Consider the following 16,099-nt stretch of genomic DNA (forward strand, 5'->3'; position numbering starts at 1 on the left):
TGGGATGGGGGGAAGAGGGGGGGAAGAGGATGGGGAATAGGATGGAGGGGAGAGGGAGGGGGAGAGAGAGGGGGGGGAAGACAAGGGGGGTCAGAGAGGGTGGAGAGAGAAGGGGGAGGGGAAGGGGTGGGGGAGGAAGAGGGGCAGGGGGAGGAAGAGGGGGAGGGGGAGGAAGAGGGGGAGGGGGGAAGAGAGGGGATGGAGGGGGAGGGGAGGGGCGGAAGGGAGGGAGGGGGCTGGGAGGGAGAGGGGAAGGGGAGGGGGAGAGGGGAGAGGGGGAGGGGGAGAGGGAGGGGGAGAGGGGAAGAGAGGGGGAGTGTGGGGAAGGGAGGAGGGGGGAAGAGGGAGGGAGGAAGAGAGGGGGAGTGGGGGGAAGGGAAGAGGGGGGAAGAGGGAGGGAGGAAGAGAGGGGGAGGGGGGAAGAGAGTGGGAGGGGAGGGGAGGGGGGAGAGAGGGGGGAGAGAGGGGGGGAGAGAGAGGGGGGAAGAGAGAGGGAGGGGGGAGAGAGGGAGGGAGGGGAAGAGGGAGGGAGGGGGGAGAGAGAGGGGGGAGAGAGAGGGAGGGGAGGGGGGAGAGAGGGAGGGGGGGAGAGGGGGAGAGGGAGGGAGGGGGGAGAGGGATGGAGTGGGGGAGAGGGAGGGAGTGTGGGAGAGGGAGGGGAGTGTGGGAGAGGGAGGGAGGGGGGAGAGGGAGGGGTGGCGAGGGAGGGAGGGGGGAGAGGGAGGGGGAGAGGGAGGGGAGGGGAAGAGGGAGGGAGGGAGGGGGAAGAGGGAGGGAGGGAGGGGGAAGAGGGAGGGAGGGAGGGGGAAGAGGGGGGAGGGAGGGGGGAGGGGGGAGAGGGAGGGGAAGAGGGGGGGAGGGAGAGGGAGGGAGGAGTGGGAGGGAGTGGGGGAGTGGGAGGGATTGGGGGGAGAGGGAGGGAGGGCGGGAGAGGGAGGGGGCGAGGGAGGGAGGGGAAGAGGAAGGGGGGAAGAGGGGGAGGGAGGGAGGGGGGAAGAGGGAGGGAGGGAGGGGGGAAGAGGGAGGGAGGGAGGGGGGAAGAGGGAAGAGAGGGGGAGTGTGGGGAAGGGAGGAGGGGGGAAGAGGGAGGGAGGAAGAGAGGGGGAGTGGGGGGAAGGGAGGAGGGGGAAGAGGGAGGGAGGAAGAGAGAGGGAGGGGGGGAGAGAGGGAGGGAGGGAGGGGGAGAGATGGAGGGAGGGAGGGGGAGAGAGGGAGGGAGGGAGGGGAAGAGGGAGGGAGGGGGAAGAGAGAGGGAGGGGGGAGAGGGAGGGAGGGAGTCGGGGAGAGGGAGGGAGTGTGGGAGAGGGAGGGAGTGGGGGAGAGGGAGGGAGGGGGGGCGAGGGAGGGAGGGGGGAGAGGGAGGGGGGAAGAGGGAGGGGGAAGAGGGAGGGAGGGAGGGGGAAGAGGGGGGAGGGAGGGAGGGGGAGAGGGAGGGGGAAGAGGGAGGGAGGAGTGGGAGGGAGTGGGGGAGAGGGAGGGAGGGCGGGAGAGGGAGGGGGCGAGGGAGGGAGGGGGAGAGGAAGGGGGGAAGAGGGGGAGGGAGGGAGGGGGGAGGGGGAGGGAGGGAGGGGGAAGAGGGAAGAGGGAGGGAGGGAGAGGGAGGGAGGGAGGGGGGAAGAGGGGGGGAAGAGGGAGGGAGGGAGGGGGGAAGAGGGAGAGGGAGGGAGGGGGAAGAGGGAGGGAGGGGGAAGAGGGAGGGAGGGAAGGGGAAGAGGGAGGGGGGGGAAGAGGGAGGGGGAAGAGGGAGGGAGATGAGGGGGGAGAGGAGAGGGGGGAGAGGAGAGGGAGGGGGGAGAGGAGAGGGAGGGGGAGGGGGAGAGGAGAGGGATGGGGGGGAGGAGAGGGAGGGGGAGAGGAGAGGGAGGGGGAGAGGGAGGGGGCAGAGGAGAGGGAGGGGGGAGAGGAGAGGGAGGGGGAGAGGAGAGGGAGGGGGAGAGGAGAGGGAGAGAGGGGGGCTGCGAGGGGAGGGAGGGGGAGGGAGAGGGGGAAGGGGGGAAGGGAGGAAGGGAGGGGGGAAAGGGGAGGGGGTGAGAGAGGGGGAGAGAGAGAAGGGGAGGGGGAGGAAGAGGGGGAGGGGGGGAAGAGAGGGGGGAGGGAGGGGGGCTGAGAGGGGAGGGGGGGGGGAAGAGAGGGGAGGGAGGGGGGAAGAGAGGGGAGGGAGGGGGGAAGAGAGGGGAGGGAGGGGGGAAGAGAGGGGAGGGAGGGGGGAAGAGAGGGAGGGGGATGGGAGGGAGAGGGGAGGGGGAGAGGGGAGGGAAGGGAAGAGGGAGGGAAGGAAAGAGGGGCGGGAAGGGAGGAAGAGAGGGGGAAGAGAGGGGGAGGGGGAGAGAGGGGGGAGGGGGAAGAGAGGGGAGTGGGGGGGAAGAGAGGGGGAGTGGGGGGGAAGAGAGGGGGAGTGGGGGGGAAGAAAGGGGGAGTGGGGGGGATGAGAGGGGGGAGTGGGGGGGAAGAGAGGAGGGGGGAAGGGAGGAAGAGGGCGAAGAGAGGGGGAGTGGGGGGAAGAGAGAAGGGGGAAGGGAGGAAGAGGGGAGGAAGGGAGGATGGGGGGGAAGGGAGGAAGAGAGAGGGGAATAGAGTTCGGGGGAAGAGAGGGGGGAGGGGAGGAAGAGGGTGGGGGGAGGAAGAGCGGTGGGGGGAGGGAGGAGAGAGGGGGAGGGGGTGGGGGAGGGGAGAGTGGGGGAGGGGGTGGGGGGGAATAGAGGGGGAGGGGGGTGGGGGGGAAGAGAGGGGGTGGGGGGGAAGTGAGGGGGAGGGGTGGGGGTGAAGAGAGGGGGGAGGGAGGGGAAGGGGGGAAGAGAGGGGGAGGGGGAAGAGAGGGGGAGCGGGGGTAAAAGAGGGGGAAAGGGGGAAGAGAGGGGGAGGGGGGGAAGAGAGGGGGAGGGATGGAAGAGAGGGGAGGGGGAAAGAGAGGGGGAGGGGAAAGAGAGGGGGAGGGGGGAAGAGAGGCGGCAGGGGGAAGAGGGGGGGAAGGGAGGGGGAGGGGGAAGGGAGGGGGAGGGGGGAAGGGTGGGGGAGGGGGGGAAGAGAGGGGGAGGGGGGGAGAGAGGGGGAGGGGGAGAGTGGGGGGAGGGGGGAAGAGGGGGGAGGGGGAAGAGAGGGGAGGGGGGAAAGAGAGGGGAGGGGGAAGAAAGGGGGAGGGGAAAGAGAGGGGGAGGGGGAAAGAGAGGGGGAGGGGGTGAAGAGAGGGGGAGGGGGGAAGAGAGGGGGAGGGGGGAAGAGAGGGGGAGGGGGGAAGAGAAGGGTGGAGGAGAAAAGGGGAGGGGGAAGAGGAAGGGATGGAGGGAGGGGGAGAGGGAGGGGGGAGAGGGAGGGAGGGGGAAGAGGGAGGGAGGGGGGAAGAGGGAGGGAGGGAGGGAGGGGGGAAGAGGGAGGGAGGAGGGGGGAAGAGGGAGGGAGGGGGGGAAGAGGGAGGGAGGGGGGGGAAGAGGAGGGAGGAGGGGGAAGAGGGAGGGAGAGGGGGAAGAGGGAGGGAGGGAGGGGGAAGAGGGAGGGAGGGAGGGAGGGGGGAAGAGGGAGGGAGGGAGGGGGAAGAGGGAGGGAGGAGGGGTGAAGAGGGAGGGAGTGGGAAGAGGGAGGGGGGAGGAGGGAGGGAGGGGGGAAGAGGGGGGAGGGGGGAAGAGGGAGGGAGGGGGGAAGAGGGAGGGAGGGGGGAAGAGGGAGGGAGGGGGGAGGAGGGAGGGAGGGGGGAGGAGGGAGGGAGGGGGAGGAGGGAGGGAGGGGGGAAGAGGGAGGGAGGGTGGGAGGGGGAGGAGGGAGGGAGGGGGAGGAGGGAGGGAGGGGGAGGAGGGAGGGTGGGGGAAGGGGGGTGAGGGAGGGAGGGGGAAGCGGGAGGGGGAGGAGGGATGGAGGGGGAAGAGGGGGGGAGGGGGGGGGAGGGGGAGGGAGGGGAAGAGGGTGGGAGGGGGAAGAGGGAGGGGGGAAGAGGGAGGGAGGGGGGAAGAGGGAGGGAGGGGTGAAGAGGGAGGGAGGGAGGCAGATGAGAGGGGGAGAGGAGGGGGGGAGAGGAGAGGGGGGAGAGGAGAGGGGGGAGAGGAGAGGGGGGAGAGGAGAGGGGGGAGAGGAGAAGGGGGAGAGGAGAGGGAGGGGGAGAGGAGAGGGAGGGGGGGAAGAGAGGGGAGGGAGGGGGCTGAGGGGGGAGGGAGGGGAGAGAGAGGGGAAGGGAGTGGGAGGGAGAGGGGGAAGGGGGGGAAGGGAGGGGGGAGAGGGGAGGGGGGGGAGAGAGGGGGAGAGAGAAGGGGGGAAGAGGGGGAGGGGTGGGGAGGAGAGGGGTGGGGAGGAAGAGGGGGTGGGGAGGGAGGGAGGGAAGAGAGGGGAGGGAGGGAAGAGAGGGGAGGGAGGGTGGCTGAGTGGGGAGGGAGGGGGGAAGAGAGGGGAGGGAGGGGGAAGAGTGGGGATGGAGGGGGAAGAGAGGGGAGGGAGAGGGGGAAGAGAGGGGAGGGAGGGGGGAAGGAGGGGAGGGAGGGGGGATGAGAGGGGAGGGAGTGGGGGAAGAGAGGGGAGGGAGGGGAGGGAGGGGGGAAGAGAGGGGAGGGAGGGGGTGGGAGGGTGAGGGGAAGGGGAGGTGGAGAGGGGAGGGAGAGGGGAGAGGGGAAGGGGAGGTGGCGAGGGGAGGAAGGAAGAGTGAGGGAAGGGAGGAAGAGAGGGGAGGGGGAAGAGAGGGGGAGGGGGAAGAGAGGGGTGGGGAAGAGAGGGGGAGTGGGGGGGAAGAGAGGGGGAGGGGGGAAGAGAGGGGGAGTGGGGGGGAAGAGAGGGGGAGTGGGGGGGAAGAGAGGAGGGGGAAGGGAGGAAGAGGGGGGAAGGGAGGAAGAGAGGGGGAGGGGGGAAGAGAGGGGGAGTGGGGGAAGGGAGGAAGAGGGGGAAGGGAGGAAGAGGGGGTAAGGGAGGAAGAGAGGGGGAGGGGGGAATAGAGGGGGAGTTGGGGGGAAGAGAGGGGGTCCCAGAGGGGGGAAGAGAGGGGTAGGGGAGGGGAGGAAGAGGGGGGAGGGGGGAAGAGACGGGGGTGAAGGGGTAGAGAGGGGGAGGGGGAAGAGAGGGGGGAAGGGGGGGAAGAGAGGGGGGAAGGGGGGGAAGAGAGGGGGAGAGGGGGGAAAAGAGGGGGGAAGGGGGAAGAGAGCGGGGAGGGGGGAAGAGAGCGGGAAGGGGGGAAGAGAGGGGGAGGGGGGAAGAGAAGGGGAGGGGGAAGAGAGGCGGCAGGGGGGAAGAGGGGGGGAAGGGAAGGGGAAGGGAGGAAGAGAGGGTGAGGGGGAGGGGAGGGGCGGAGGGGGGAGAGAGGGGGAGGAGGAAGAGAAGGGGGTGGGGGGGGGGGAGTGACTGAGTGACTGTCAAACAGCACAGCAGCTCCCTGGGCTGAGCTACAGGTCCACTCCATGTTCCTCCTCCTCTCAACCCAAGCGGCCACACATAGCAAATTCCCGCAAACGCTCATTTGCAATCTGTTCAGCAACCCTGCTTTGGACTCGCACATGGGAAAGTCTTGTGCAGTATGTATGTGTCTTTTTTTTTGGGGGGGGGGGGGGGATTCTCTGATCAGTACCGTGTTGGCAAATTTCTGACCGGCGTTTTAACTGCTGCTGGGCGAGTGTTTTTCTTTCAAATCTTCAGAATAAAGTCGTGTTGGACATGTTCTGCTTTTAAGGTTTTTTTTTGTTTCAGGTTTTAGCCTGGGACCGGGAGCCTGCAGTTGACGGCGTGGCCAGATGGGGTCGCTCCAATGCTTGCTTTCAGTGCAGGGCTGACGCTGTTCCTTGTTGCTCTCCCTCTCTCTCACACACACATTCTCTCTGTCTCTCGCTCCTGCTTGCAGGCTGGGGCAGCAGAGTGTGCCTCTGTGCTGCTTTCCTGTCCGCTAGAACAAGTCCCAGTCTACCCACGTCGCTCATGATATCTAGCCTTTCAAATATAGCCACGTAACAGTATTAAAACGGCAAGTTTAAAATGACAGATTGGTTTCCTTTGGTCTCGTTGTGTTAAGAGTTCAGGACAGTTAATGTCGTGACCTTTGCAGCCGATTCGACAAATCCCGTCTCCAGCCCGGTAACTTCAGTCCCAGTTTAGCAAAGTGCCCGGGGGAGGATGCAAGCAGCGGCTTTTAATACCAGATGAACTGGTTCAAAGAGAGAAGACTCGTAAACACCAAGAGCGGTCGAAGAGAAGGGCATTGGCGCGCATGTATGTTGTCAAGATTAAAGGAGAGACTTTTGCCCCCTTTTCAGGCCGTTCGGCCGTTGGGTGTCGCTCCAGCTGCGGACACCTCTGGATTGACGCCAGCCTCAGTATTGTGGGGCCTGTGTCAGGGGTTTGGTAATGTTGGCTGACTGGCTGTTCTGTCAGGAATGCAACAGTTTCTCTGCAAGTTTCTTAACCCCCCCCCTATTAACAGGACGGTGCAGCAAACCTTGCAATCGTTTTAATGGAGCGGAAAGGATCAGAGAGGAACGTTATCCCCCCCACCAAAAAAAAACCCTTCCATCGACGTCTCCCACTGGGTTGAGCCGCGGCCAACCCCCCCCCCCCCCCAAAAAAAAAAAATGGGCCTGCCCTGTGCCTCTGGCAGTGCAATGTGGGACAACGCCATTCGAGCAGCCGCCCTTAAACCCAGCGACCCTTTGCCGGAAGCCTTGCTGCCACCCAGGCACCCGGCAACCCGGGCTGATCTCCGCGGCGGCAGCGGTGTCGCCATTTCACTGGCGAGTGACCCCCCCGGCTCCAGCTCCAGCTCCAGCTCTCACTGGAATGAGGTGATGGGATGTGGGTGCTTCTCCTGCCCGCTGCGGGGGGGGGGGGGGGGCGGGGGCGGAGAGGACATCTATCTATCTGCTCGCCCATCATATTAGGCATTTAATTGATTTTGATTTTTCAAAATAGCGACTTGAGCCGCCAGGGGACCCGAAGGGGATCCAGGCTATTTGCATGATAGATGGCAAAGGAGGATGTGTGTGTGGTGAGTGAGGAACAGCAGTAAGAGGCAGCCCATTGCTCTGTGTGTGTCTCTCTCTGTGTCTCTGTCTCAGTGCTGGAGCTCCACCTCACAAGGCTGTGTGTGTGTGTGTGGCTGCGTGCAGCAGTGTGAGGCAGCCCATTGCTCTGTGTCTGTCTGTGTGTGTGTCTGTGTCTCTCTGGGCTGGAGCTCCAAAGGCCGTGTGTGTGTGTGTGTGTGTCTCTGCTGGAGCTCCACCTCACAAAGCTGTGTGTGTGTGTGTGTGTGTGTGTATCTCTCTCTGGGCTGGAGCTCCACCTCACAAGGCTGTGTGTGTCTCTGCTGGAGCTCCACCTCACAAGGCTGTGTGTGTGTCTCTCTGGGCTGGAGCTCCACCTCACAAGGCTGTGTGTGCAGCAGTGCAGTGGGATGGACGCTCTCTGCCTCTCCCACATGTCTTTTTTTTGGCAATTGACTGTACTGACGTCTAAATGTGCTCCGTATTGATTCTCACCGCTGGATTTATTTATTTTTTGCCGATCTTTCCTCCCTCCCTACACTCCTCCTCCTCCTCCCTCCTTCCCACACTCCATCCTCCCCCCCCCCCCTGTCTCTCTCTCTCTCCCTCCCTCCCTCCCTCCAGCGCCGCTGAGTTGGACTTGTGGACGGATTTCTTCCAAGAACCCCCGAGTCTGAGAACATGGATGTCCCGCCATTCCTTGCAGCGGAAGAGTGCTCCCATTTGCGCAGTGAATGAGTGAAGGAACATGCGGGGATTGCTAATGGTGTGAGGGGGGGGAAACACACGCTCTCTGCCGTCCTGCTGCCTCCACCGTGACCATGTCGTGATCCTGCCGCCGGGCCAGCCGATCCGCTGCCGCTCGCCCCTCAGTCTAACCCAGCCACGGAACCTGCACCAGGGGAAAGGCGGGGGACAGAGAGAGAGGAGGAAAAAAAACCAAAACACCCAGCCTGGAATAGCTCGCAATACAAAAAACCATGAAGATTATCTCTCCGCTTCTAAACAACCTGGTCTTTGAGTGCTCGACTAGACTTTTCCTGTGCCTCTTGTGGATGGGATATTCTCAAGGAATGCCTCACGTTTTAAGATTCGGTAAGAATGGGTTTGCCTTTCATTATTTCCGGAGCTCAGTCACAGAGCGCGGGTTGGTAAAACTTGTATGTGCGCTGACCCCCCCCCCCCCCCCGCACTGACAGGGGTCTCACTGGGTCTAGCCTGTGGCGCCTCTGCTCCAGTGGCCATCTCTGCAGGAGCTGGACCCGCGGTACGGATACTGGCCACCTTTGCAAAGCCCCCAGCACGGCGTGAGAACGCAGAGGGTTTATCCTCCACAAAGGAGAGTTGTCGAACTTCTCCCAGCACCGTCTTATCCCGCATGAAGTTGATGCTCCAGTCGTATTGGTCAACGCCGGATCGTTTTATTCTCCCGGGTGTGGGGCTCCGTTGAGTTGACATTGATAGCTTTGATAGACGATGCAGAGAGAGAGAGAAAGAGTCTTTGGGGGGGGGGGGGGGGGGGGGGGTGCAGCCTCGCCAGCCGCTCTTTCGGCCATTGGGCCAAACCCGTCCCAAATAACATGCCAACCCCCCCCCCCCCCCCCCCCAAACCAAGGAGAGGGCTAGCAGCGCAGGATTGTACATGGGCAGACTGAGGGATAGACTGGGCGGAAACTACCGGCACCATTTCCCGGAGCATGTCCAGCACAACCTGTTGTGAATAGTCACAATGATGCGATTTGGAGCTGGACACATGTCGTGTCCTCACCCCTGCTCGACCACACACACTCTCTGTCGCTGGCATGCTTCCAGTTTGGAATGAATGAAAAGAGCGGAGAGAGAAGTTCTGTCTGGAGTGTCGGAGACACAATTAAATATTTGCGATGCATGTGTGAAGTCAACTGATATCAATTAGCGCTTTCTGTTTACAAATAATTTCGACATCCGTCTCTTCACCAAGGCAGATTCGAGCAATTAACCCTGGAAAGTGAGGGAAACAGGAATGCCTGCCACTAAATCTCAGCGTGCACGCATGTAAATATGACAGCAGCACTTTAGACTGAAGTCTAAGGGGGTTTGCCAGGCGGGAGAGGGGTGGAGAGACCTGGTTTAGCTTTGGCAGCAACAGGTTCTCGGGGTTAGAAGAGCAGATGTTTATTGAGTGTTACACAGAAGATCTCAGTCTCCCTAACCAACAGGGCTATTTATTGATCTGGGTCACCGGGTTGGCAGTGGTTCCGCTGTCTCCCTGTGCTCGCGGGTTGTGGATCTGAGCAGTTGGCATTACGGTGCATTGAGAGCGCTGCCGCCCTCTTAGCAAAGTGACATGAACACCACCTCTCTTAACACTCGGGGTCACTGGCATACACTCTACATCGCATCTACTCTATACTCGACAGGGGGGAGAGGCGCACTTAACGCCACAGGCTCAGGTTATTGACGCCGAGACTATATAGAGGTGTTAACCGGCGCTCGAACTGCCATGTTCACTAAATATGAGAACGTTTGCTGCTCACTGTGAAAACTGAAGCGAGCCACTATGATCACAATAATACAGCCCGGTCTACTGCGCTCGCAGTAGTCAGCTCCCCAAAGCTGCCAGTTTGTAGCCCCTGGCAACCCGGTTTGTGTCTGTTCAGAGTCAGGAGCTTCAACACTGCAAACCGCTGCATGTGGGTTTAAATCTGACCTTACTCAACGCCTCGGGGTTGAAGGGGCTGTGTCCCAAAGACTGCTCCCCCACTACGTTACTGTGCCTCACTCACCCCGCAAGGCGCTTGGAATACCATTTCTGTGAGTGACATCCGCTTGCCAGACAGCCAACAGCGGGATCAAAGGATAAACACTAGCAGCTATGGCACTTCCCCGCAGATTCCTGCTTCCTCTGGGCCCGAGATATCCGTCGGTAACGCCGCGAGTCTCCGTCCCGTCATGCGGTGGACCTTTTTACTCCGCGCTTTTGGGATTGGAAGTTGCAAGTGGTTTCATTTGCAGTCTGTCTCCGCCACGTCCACACGGCGGCAGTCACCTTTGAATGATCAGGTTGGCGGCAGCGGCGCCTTTGCACAGGGGCTTTTCCGTTTGAGTAACCTCTGCCAGGCCACATCACAGCTCTCCGCTTTCACTGTGGCCCCCTGGCAGAGCTGATGTGAGCCTGATTCACCTCTGAGCGGGCAAGGCACTGGGCAAGTGAGGGGGCCGACGGTGCCTTCAACTAGCACTGCTTAAAAGTCAAACTGCACCCCCCAGTTTGGTTCGGCTATGGCAACGCGTGAGGAAGTGGATTCCTCCAACCATCACATTTGTCACCGGCCACCGCCCCGTGTTGCCCTCTTGTCAATCGCAAAGTTGTCACAATTAGCACTTCGCATTTAATTTGCTTCCGTTAATGTAGATCCAGATAGCATGTCTATCAGTGCTGGGGGGAGAGGGGGTGGGAATCTGGAACCCTCCCGCCACAGCCTGCCAGTGTCAATGCGCACACACGGGTCTCTCGCTGCTGTATCGCTTCACCCTGCGTCAGATAGAAGCGCGAAGAGCGCTCCACACACACACACTGTTTCGGAATAAGTACAGAGCTCTTTGCTGTGACGCTGTAGCGAGTGCAGCCCCAGTAAGAAGTGACTGAATCGCCAGGAATACTAAACGCCCTGTCTTTTTTTTTGTAACCGTTAGCTTCATTGACAGACTGTTCTGATTTTTTTTGCCCATTTTGTTTGACCCCCCCCCCCCCACTTTGCAAACCAGCGGTAGTCGAGGCTGTCCTGTGGACCCGTGATTTGGTTAAAACAGGAGATTTGACAGTTGTGCTGCTGGGGGGAGGCAAGGGAAGAGGGTTTCAGCACCCCGGACAGCGGCACGGGCTTCACAAACCCCAGCTTTCAGGGTCAGAGGCACGGCTGCAGCCACCGACACGCACAGCCAGTGATCTTCGCTGTCCGAATCCTAAGCTGGGGCAAGGCCTCAGCCCCCCCCCCCCCCCCCCCAACACCCCTGAAGTACAACAAGTAGAGCCATAAGGAACCTGAGCCCGCAAATCCTCACTGATGCCGGAAGCAAGACCAGCACCAAAACCACTGGAGTAACAGCCACGATCGGAATGGCTTCGCGTATTATTGACAACTGGTCACAATCTGAGTTCTGACTGCAGCTAGACCCATAGTTACAATCCGGAACATAACTACATGCGGAGTAGGGATATATGGTGGTACGGCGGTAATATAATTGCACCAGGAATCTTATATATCCAGCTTAATGCACTCGTGGTTTAAATTCAAATCCCGCCACGCCAGCTTGGTGGAATTTAACCTCAGTTACTGAATCGGGAATATTAAGCTGCTCCCAGTAATGGCGACTATGAAACTGTCATTTTTTGGGGTTGTAAAAAACCCATTTGGTACACACATGCCTCCTCGGGGGAGGAAATCTGCCGTCCTGACCAGGTCTGGCCCACATGTCACTCCAGCAATGTGCTTGTCTCTTAATTGCCCTCCGAAATGGCCTAGTCAGCCTCTCGGTTCAAGGGCAAGGAGGACTGGGCAATAATTGCTGGCCTAGAGAGCTGGCCTAGAATGAGAGAAATAGCTGACTGCTCCGGCGGATGTTATAACAAAGGAGGTCGCTATTCGACCCTGTGTGGCTGTTGCGGTTCCCATTGGGTACAGCCAGTCTCACTGCCTTGCTCTTTACACAGACCCCTGCTTTTATTTTCTCAGTTTAAATATATATCTAATTCTCTTGAGCGCTTATTATTGAATCGGCTTCCACCACCCGCTCAGGCACCCGCTCAGGCAGTGCGTTCAAGATCTAAACAACTTGCTGCATTAAGAAAAAATCTCAACATGTGGCTCGGGATACAGGGGCACAGAATCATGATTCAATCATTTCCATAGCCCAGGCACCAACCAGGCCCGAGAGCGGAACCACAGCCGCTCTCCCCGAGTTTCCCCAGACACAACCCGCAGCGCTCATTAAAGAATTGTTCACACGTTCAGGCGGAGCTCGAATTCGCCTCCTCGCTTTTCTTCCTTGGTGCGCGGCACTGGATAGGAGGGACCCAGACTTTGGAACTGGCCTTTGGAGCGAACCAGTCAGGGAAAGGAAAACGTGAGAGAAAAAAAGGTACTGAGGCGAGAAGGAGAGGGCATTAGCGAGTGGTCATTGCAGTAATCAACGTCAGGGCTCGGGATCTGCCACAGTGCATCAGATTGTGCGGTGATGGGCATGGCTGGATAGGCACCGCTTCTACCCTGCTGCCCCCACAACACGCAAAGCTACACCCACTAAATATCGTGAAACTACACCCCTTACACGGCGATGACTATACCCCCTACACACAGTGAAACTGCACTCCCACATCGTGAAACTACACCCCCTACATATCGTGAACTGCACACCGTGAAACTACAGTCCCCAGGCAGCGTGAAACGCCACCCCCTACACAACGTGAAACTACACCCTTGCACACCGTGAAACTACACACCGAGAAACTACAGCCCCACACACCATGGAACTACAACCCCTACACACCGTGAAACTACACCTCCCACACATAGTGAAACTACAGCCCCTACGCACCGTGAAACTACAGACCCACACAGCGTGAAACGACACCCTTGCACACAATGAAACTACACACCGAGAAACTACAGCCCCCACACACCATGGAGCTACACAACGTGAAACTACACCTCCTGCACACCGTGAAACTACACCCCCCCCCACACCGTGAAACTACACACCGTGAAACTACACCTCCTACACACCGTGAAACTACATCCCCTACACATCGTGTAACTTCACCCCCTACACATAGTGAAACTACACCCTGTACACACCGTGAACCAACACCCTCTACACACCGCGAAGTTACACACCGTGAAACTACACCCTCTACACACCACGAAGCTACACACCGTGAAGCTACATCCTATACACACCGTGAAACTACACCCTATACACACCGTGAAACTAGAGCCACTACCCACCGTGAAACTGCACCCCCTACACACCGTGAAACTACACCCTTGCACACCGTGAAACTACACACCGAGAAACTACAGCCCCCACACACCATGGAACTACAACCCCTACACACCGTGAAACTACACCTCCCACACATAGTGAAACTACAGCCCCTACGCACCGTGAAACTACAGACCCACACAGCGTGAAACGACACCCCCTACACACCGTGAAACGACACCCTTGCACACAATGAAACTACACACCGAGAAACTACAGCCCCCACACACCATGGAACTACACAACGTGAAACTACACCTCCTGCACACCGTGAAACTACACCCCCCACACCGTGAAACTACACACCGTGAAACTACACCTCCTACATACCGTGAAACTACATCCCCTACACATCGTGTAACTACACCCCCTACACACAGTGAAACTACACCCTGTACACACCGTGAACCTACACCCTCTACACACCGCGAAGTTACACACCGTGAAACTACACCCTCTATACACCACGAAGCTACACACCGTGAAACTACATCCTATACACACCGTGAAACCACCCTATACACACCGTGAAACTAGAGCCACTACCCACCGTGAAACTGCACCCCCTACACACCGTGAAACTACACCCTGTACACAACATGAACTACGCCCCCTCCACGCCGTGAAACTACAGCCCATAGACACCCTGAAACTACAGCACCAACACACCGTGAAACTACACACCGTGAAACTACACCCCGAGTCAATAGAAAAGGTGTGATGGAATCAGAGGGGAGAAGCAGAGAGTAACAAATACCGGGAGAGTGCAGCCGTGTGCTCCTCCCTGAGGTTTCAAAAGGAACCCCGACTGACTGCCTTGTTTCACAGTTCAACACAGTCGCTGGGTCACCAAAAACCTTGTGTGCTGGAAAAACTGAAAATGTATTTTAATTCTTTTTAAAAGCGTAGGGATGGTGGTAGGTGATGGGGATGTAGTCATTAAAAAAATCAGGGGCTCACACCCCACAACGTAAACGTTTATCAAATGGCTTCTCAGGCAGACAGAATAGGAGCTCCTCTGATAGGGGAACTGAATCCAACCAGCTCGGTATAGAAAACGCTTGCAAGATGTGTTAATTTCGAAGCGCTTGGGCATTAAAGGTGAAACTGCCACTATTGACTACTTGAGATTAAATACAGAAAACTGAGATCCCAATATGATAATACGCAGCCTGATCTTTCTTTGCCGATCTTCCCATCTCTATCTGTCTTTCTCTGGCTCTCTCTCATGTGTAATTAAACTGGCTGATTGAAATCATAATACTCCCGGGGCAATAAAAAAATGGCAATATGTATTTAATGGGATTTAGGGTAGGGGTAGATACTGAATTACATCCAGTTGTTACGGTGCAAGAATTTTAATGACTAGATATAGTGGCTGACTGCATAAATTGTCCTGTATCAAGTTAATTGAAAAAAAAGCAATGGAGATTATATATCCTCAGTACTATACGGCTGAAAAGGAGAATAAAATGATAATGGCAATTGATAGCCCACGATGAATGTGCATGGAGCAGGCAGTTTTATTTTGGTTTCTAAACATGTGTGTATTAAGGATGTCAGGAACCTCAAAGGGAACAAGCGATCACAACACACACGTCAGCAACTTATCTTCGAAACATCTGGTAGACTTTCAGAATCAACAGAAACATACTCATTTTGCCTTGCTATCATGAAATGGAGTCACCTGAAGTTCGCTCACCATCTAATGTGTAGCTTACAGTAGGAGATAACAGAAATTTGTGCGTTCTTGGCCATGATGGCTGGAGCAGGGTAGAAATTCCGCTTGGGCAGTGGTGCAAGATGGGTGGATATTGCGATGGCCGCCTGTTTCATGTCGCTCCTTGTATTCAGTTTCATTAACCGCAATGAAACCGAATATCAGGCGTTGCATATAGTGCATCTGATATGAATTGTCTTGCCCGGGTGGAATTTGCACTCCGCTGATATCAGTGCAACATTGGCAGCTCACACATCATCGTGACATAACTTATCATAACCACTCCTTACAAAACAAAACACCCATGGCCAGGATTATTTGGGCAGCACATGGATGGATGATGGTTCCAAATTTGTTCTGAATTCTCAAATTTAAAATAGACGCCAGCACGAAATCAACAAAATCTGCGCGGAATTCATCCCCCGATCAATTTGTGAAATGTGGTGTACAGCCAAATAAAATCCTCCCTTTGCCTGGTAATGAATGGAACCCAAGGACTTGACAAGTTATTAGCAATGAGAAAGAATGTGTGTGATCATGAACAGAAATGGGAAGACCTGCAGGAAGTTAACCAGCACTTTGTGCACCTGCGATGAACAGGGTCCTAGCTTTCAATGAACGCAGCATTAGAGAGTAACTCGGTGTGCAAATGATGAAACTTCTCAATGTTCACAGAAATACATTTAAAAATGAGTCATCCATCCATTTTGACGAAATGGAGACACACGCCAATGAAACTATGAAACTGGTCACATGATGCTTTTAAGGGGATTACAGTCTTCATGAAAATAAATGGCCCTTTTTTCAGTGGGAAATAATTGGGAAGAGCCACCAGATTAGAAAATTGTGGATTTCAGAGTGATTGATAAACTGTGTTGTGTTTGGCAACATTGTTTTGCATGAAGACATAACTTGCTTAATAATGAAATCAAATGTGTTTTGATTGAGGTGAAATTTCCATTCATTTTTAAAATCCACTATGGATTTCTATAAATTATATATTACATAAAATGGCAAATTGCATTAAGGATTTAGTGGCAGCTCACTGGGTGTTAGCATTACAACTGACATTGTAAATCAGCTGAGTTATACAAGTTCTGCAACTACCTTGCAATTATATCATGTACATAAGCTTATCATTAATGGTTTACCACCTCTCGTGTAGTAACTGTCATAAACAGCTGTGCTGAATCCAACTACTGCAACTTAATGTCCCTATATAATCATTATGTTTAAGAACCCTTCTTCTCCCTCTCCTTCACAGTAGGAGATTTATCGAATCACGATAGAAAGGTAATGTCGCCATAGTACCAGATGACCACAGGCTGCTTTTCCCTTTTTGAGGGGGAGAGCTGACTGGTGTTAATTTAACCTGAGGATCACCACACCTCAGGCGAGGGGCAAAGTTGAGAAGGCGGGA

At 57.2% G+C, this 16,099-nt stretch overlaps 1 protein-coding gene across 7 annotated transcripts in view; it reads left to right on the forward strand.

Annotated features, from left to right (window-relative positions):
• LOC140410977 (glutamate receptor ionotropic, kainate 2) overlaps positions 1 to 16,099 on the forward strand; it is a 682,991-nt gene that overhangs the window by 14,924 nt on the left and 651,968 nt on the right. For 2 of the 7 annotated variants that reach the window (XM_072499848.1, XM_072499850.1), the window contains exon 2: positions 7,560 to 8,030. In XM_072499848.1, coding sequence (XP_072355949.1) covers positions 7,916 to 8,030 — 115 coding nt within the window. In that variant the 5' untranslated portion in view covers positions 7,560 to 7,915. Of the gene's footprint in view, positions 1 to 5,386; positions 5,481 to 5,912; positions 6,169 to 6,586; positions 6,738 to 6,820; positions 6,941 to 7,559; positions 8,031 to 16,099 lie in introns of those variants that run through there. The other 5 variants (XM_072499849.1, XM_072499847.1, XM_072499846.1 and 2 more) reach the window with 5 other exon arrangements.

The sequence above is a fragment of the Scyliorhinus torazame genome, chromosome 4 (genome assembly GCF_047496885.1).
Source record: "Scyliorhinus torazame isolate Kashiwa2021f chromosome 4, sScyTor2.1, whole genome shotgun sequence".
In the NCBI taxonomy this organism is placed as follows: domain Eukaryota; kingdom Metazoa; phylum Chordata; class Chondrichthyes; order Carcharhiniformes; family Scyliorhinidae; genus Scyliorhinus; species Scyliorhinus torazame.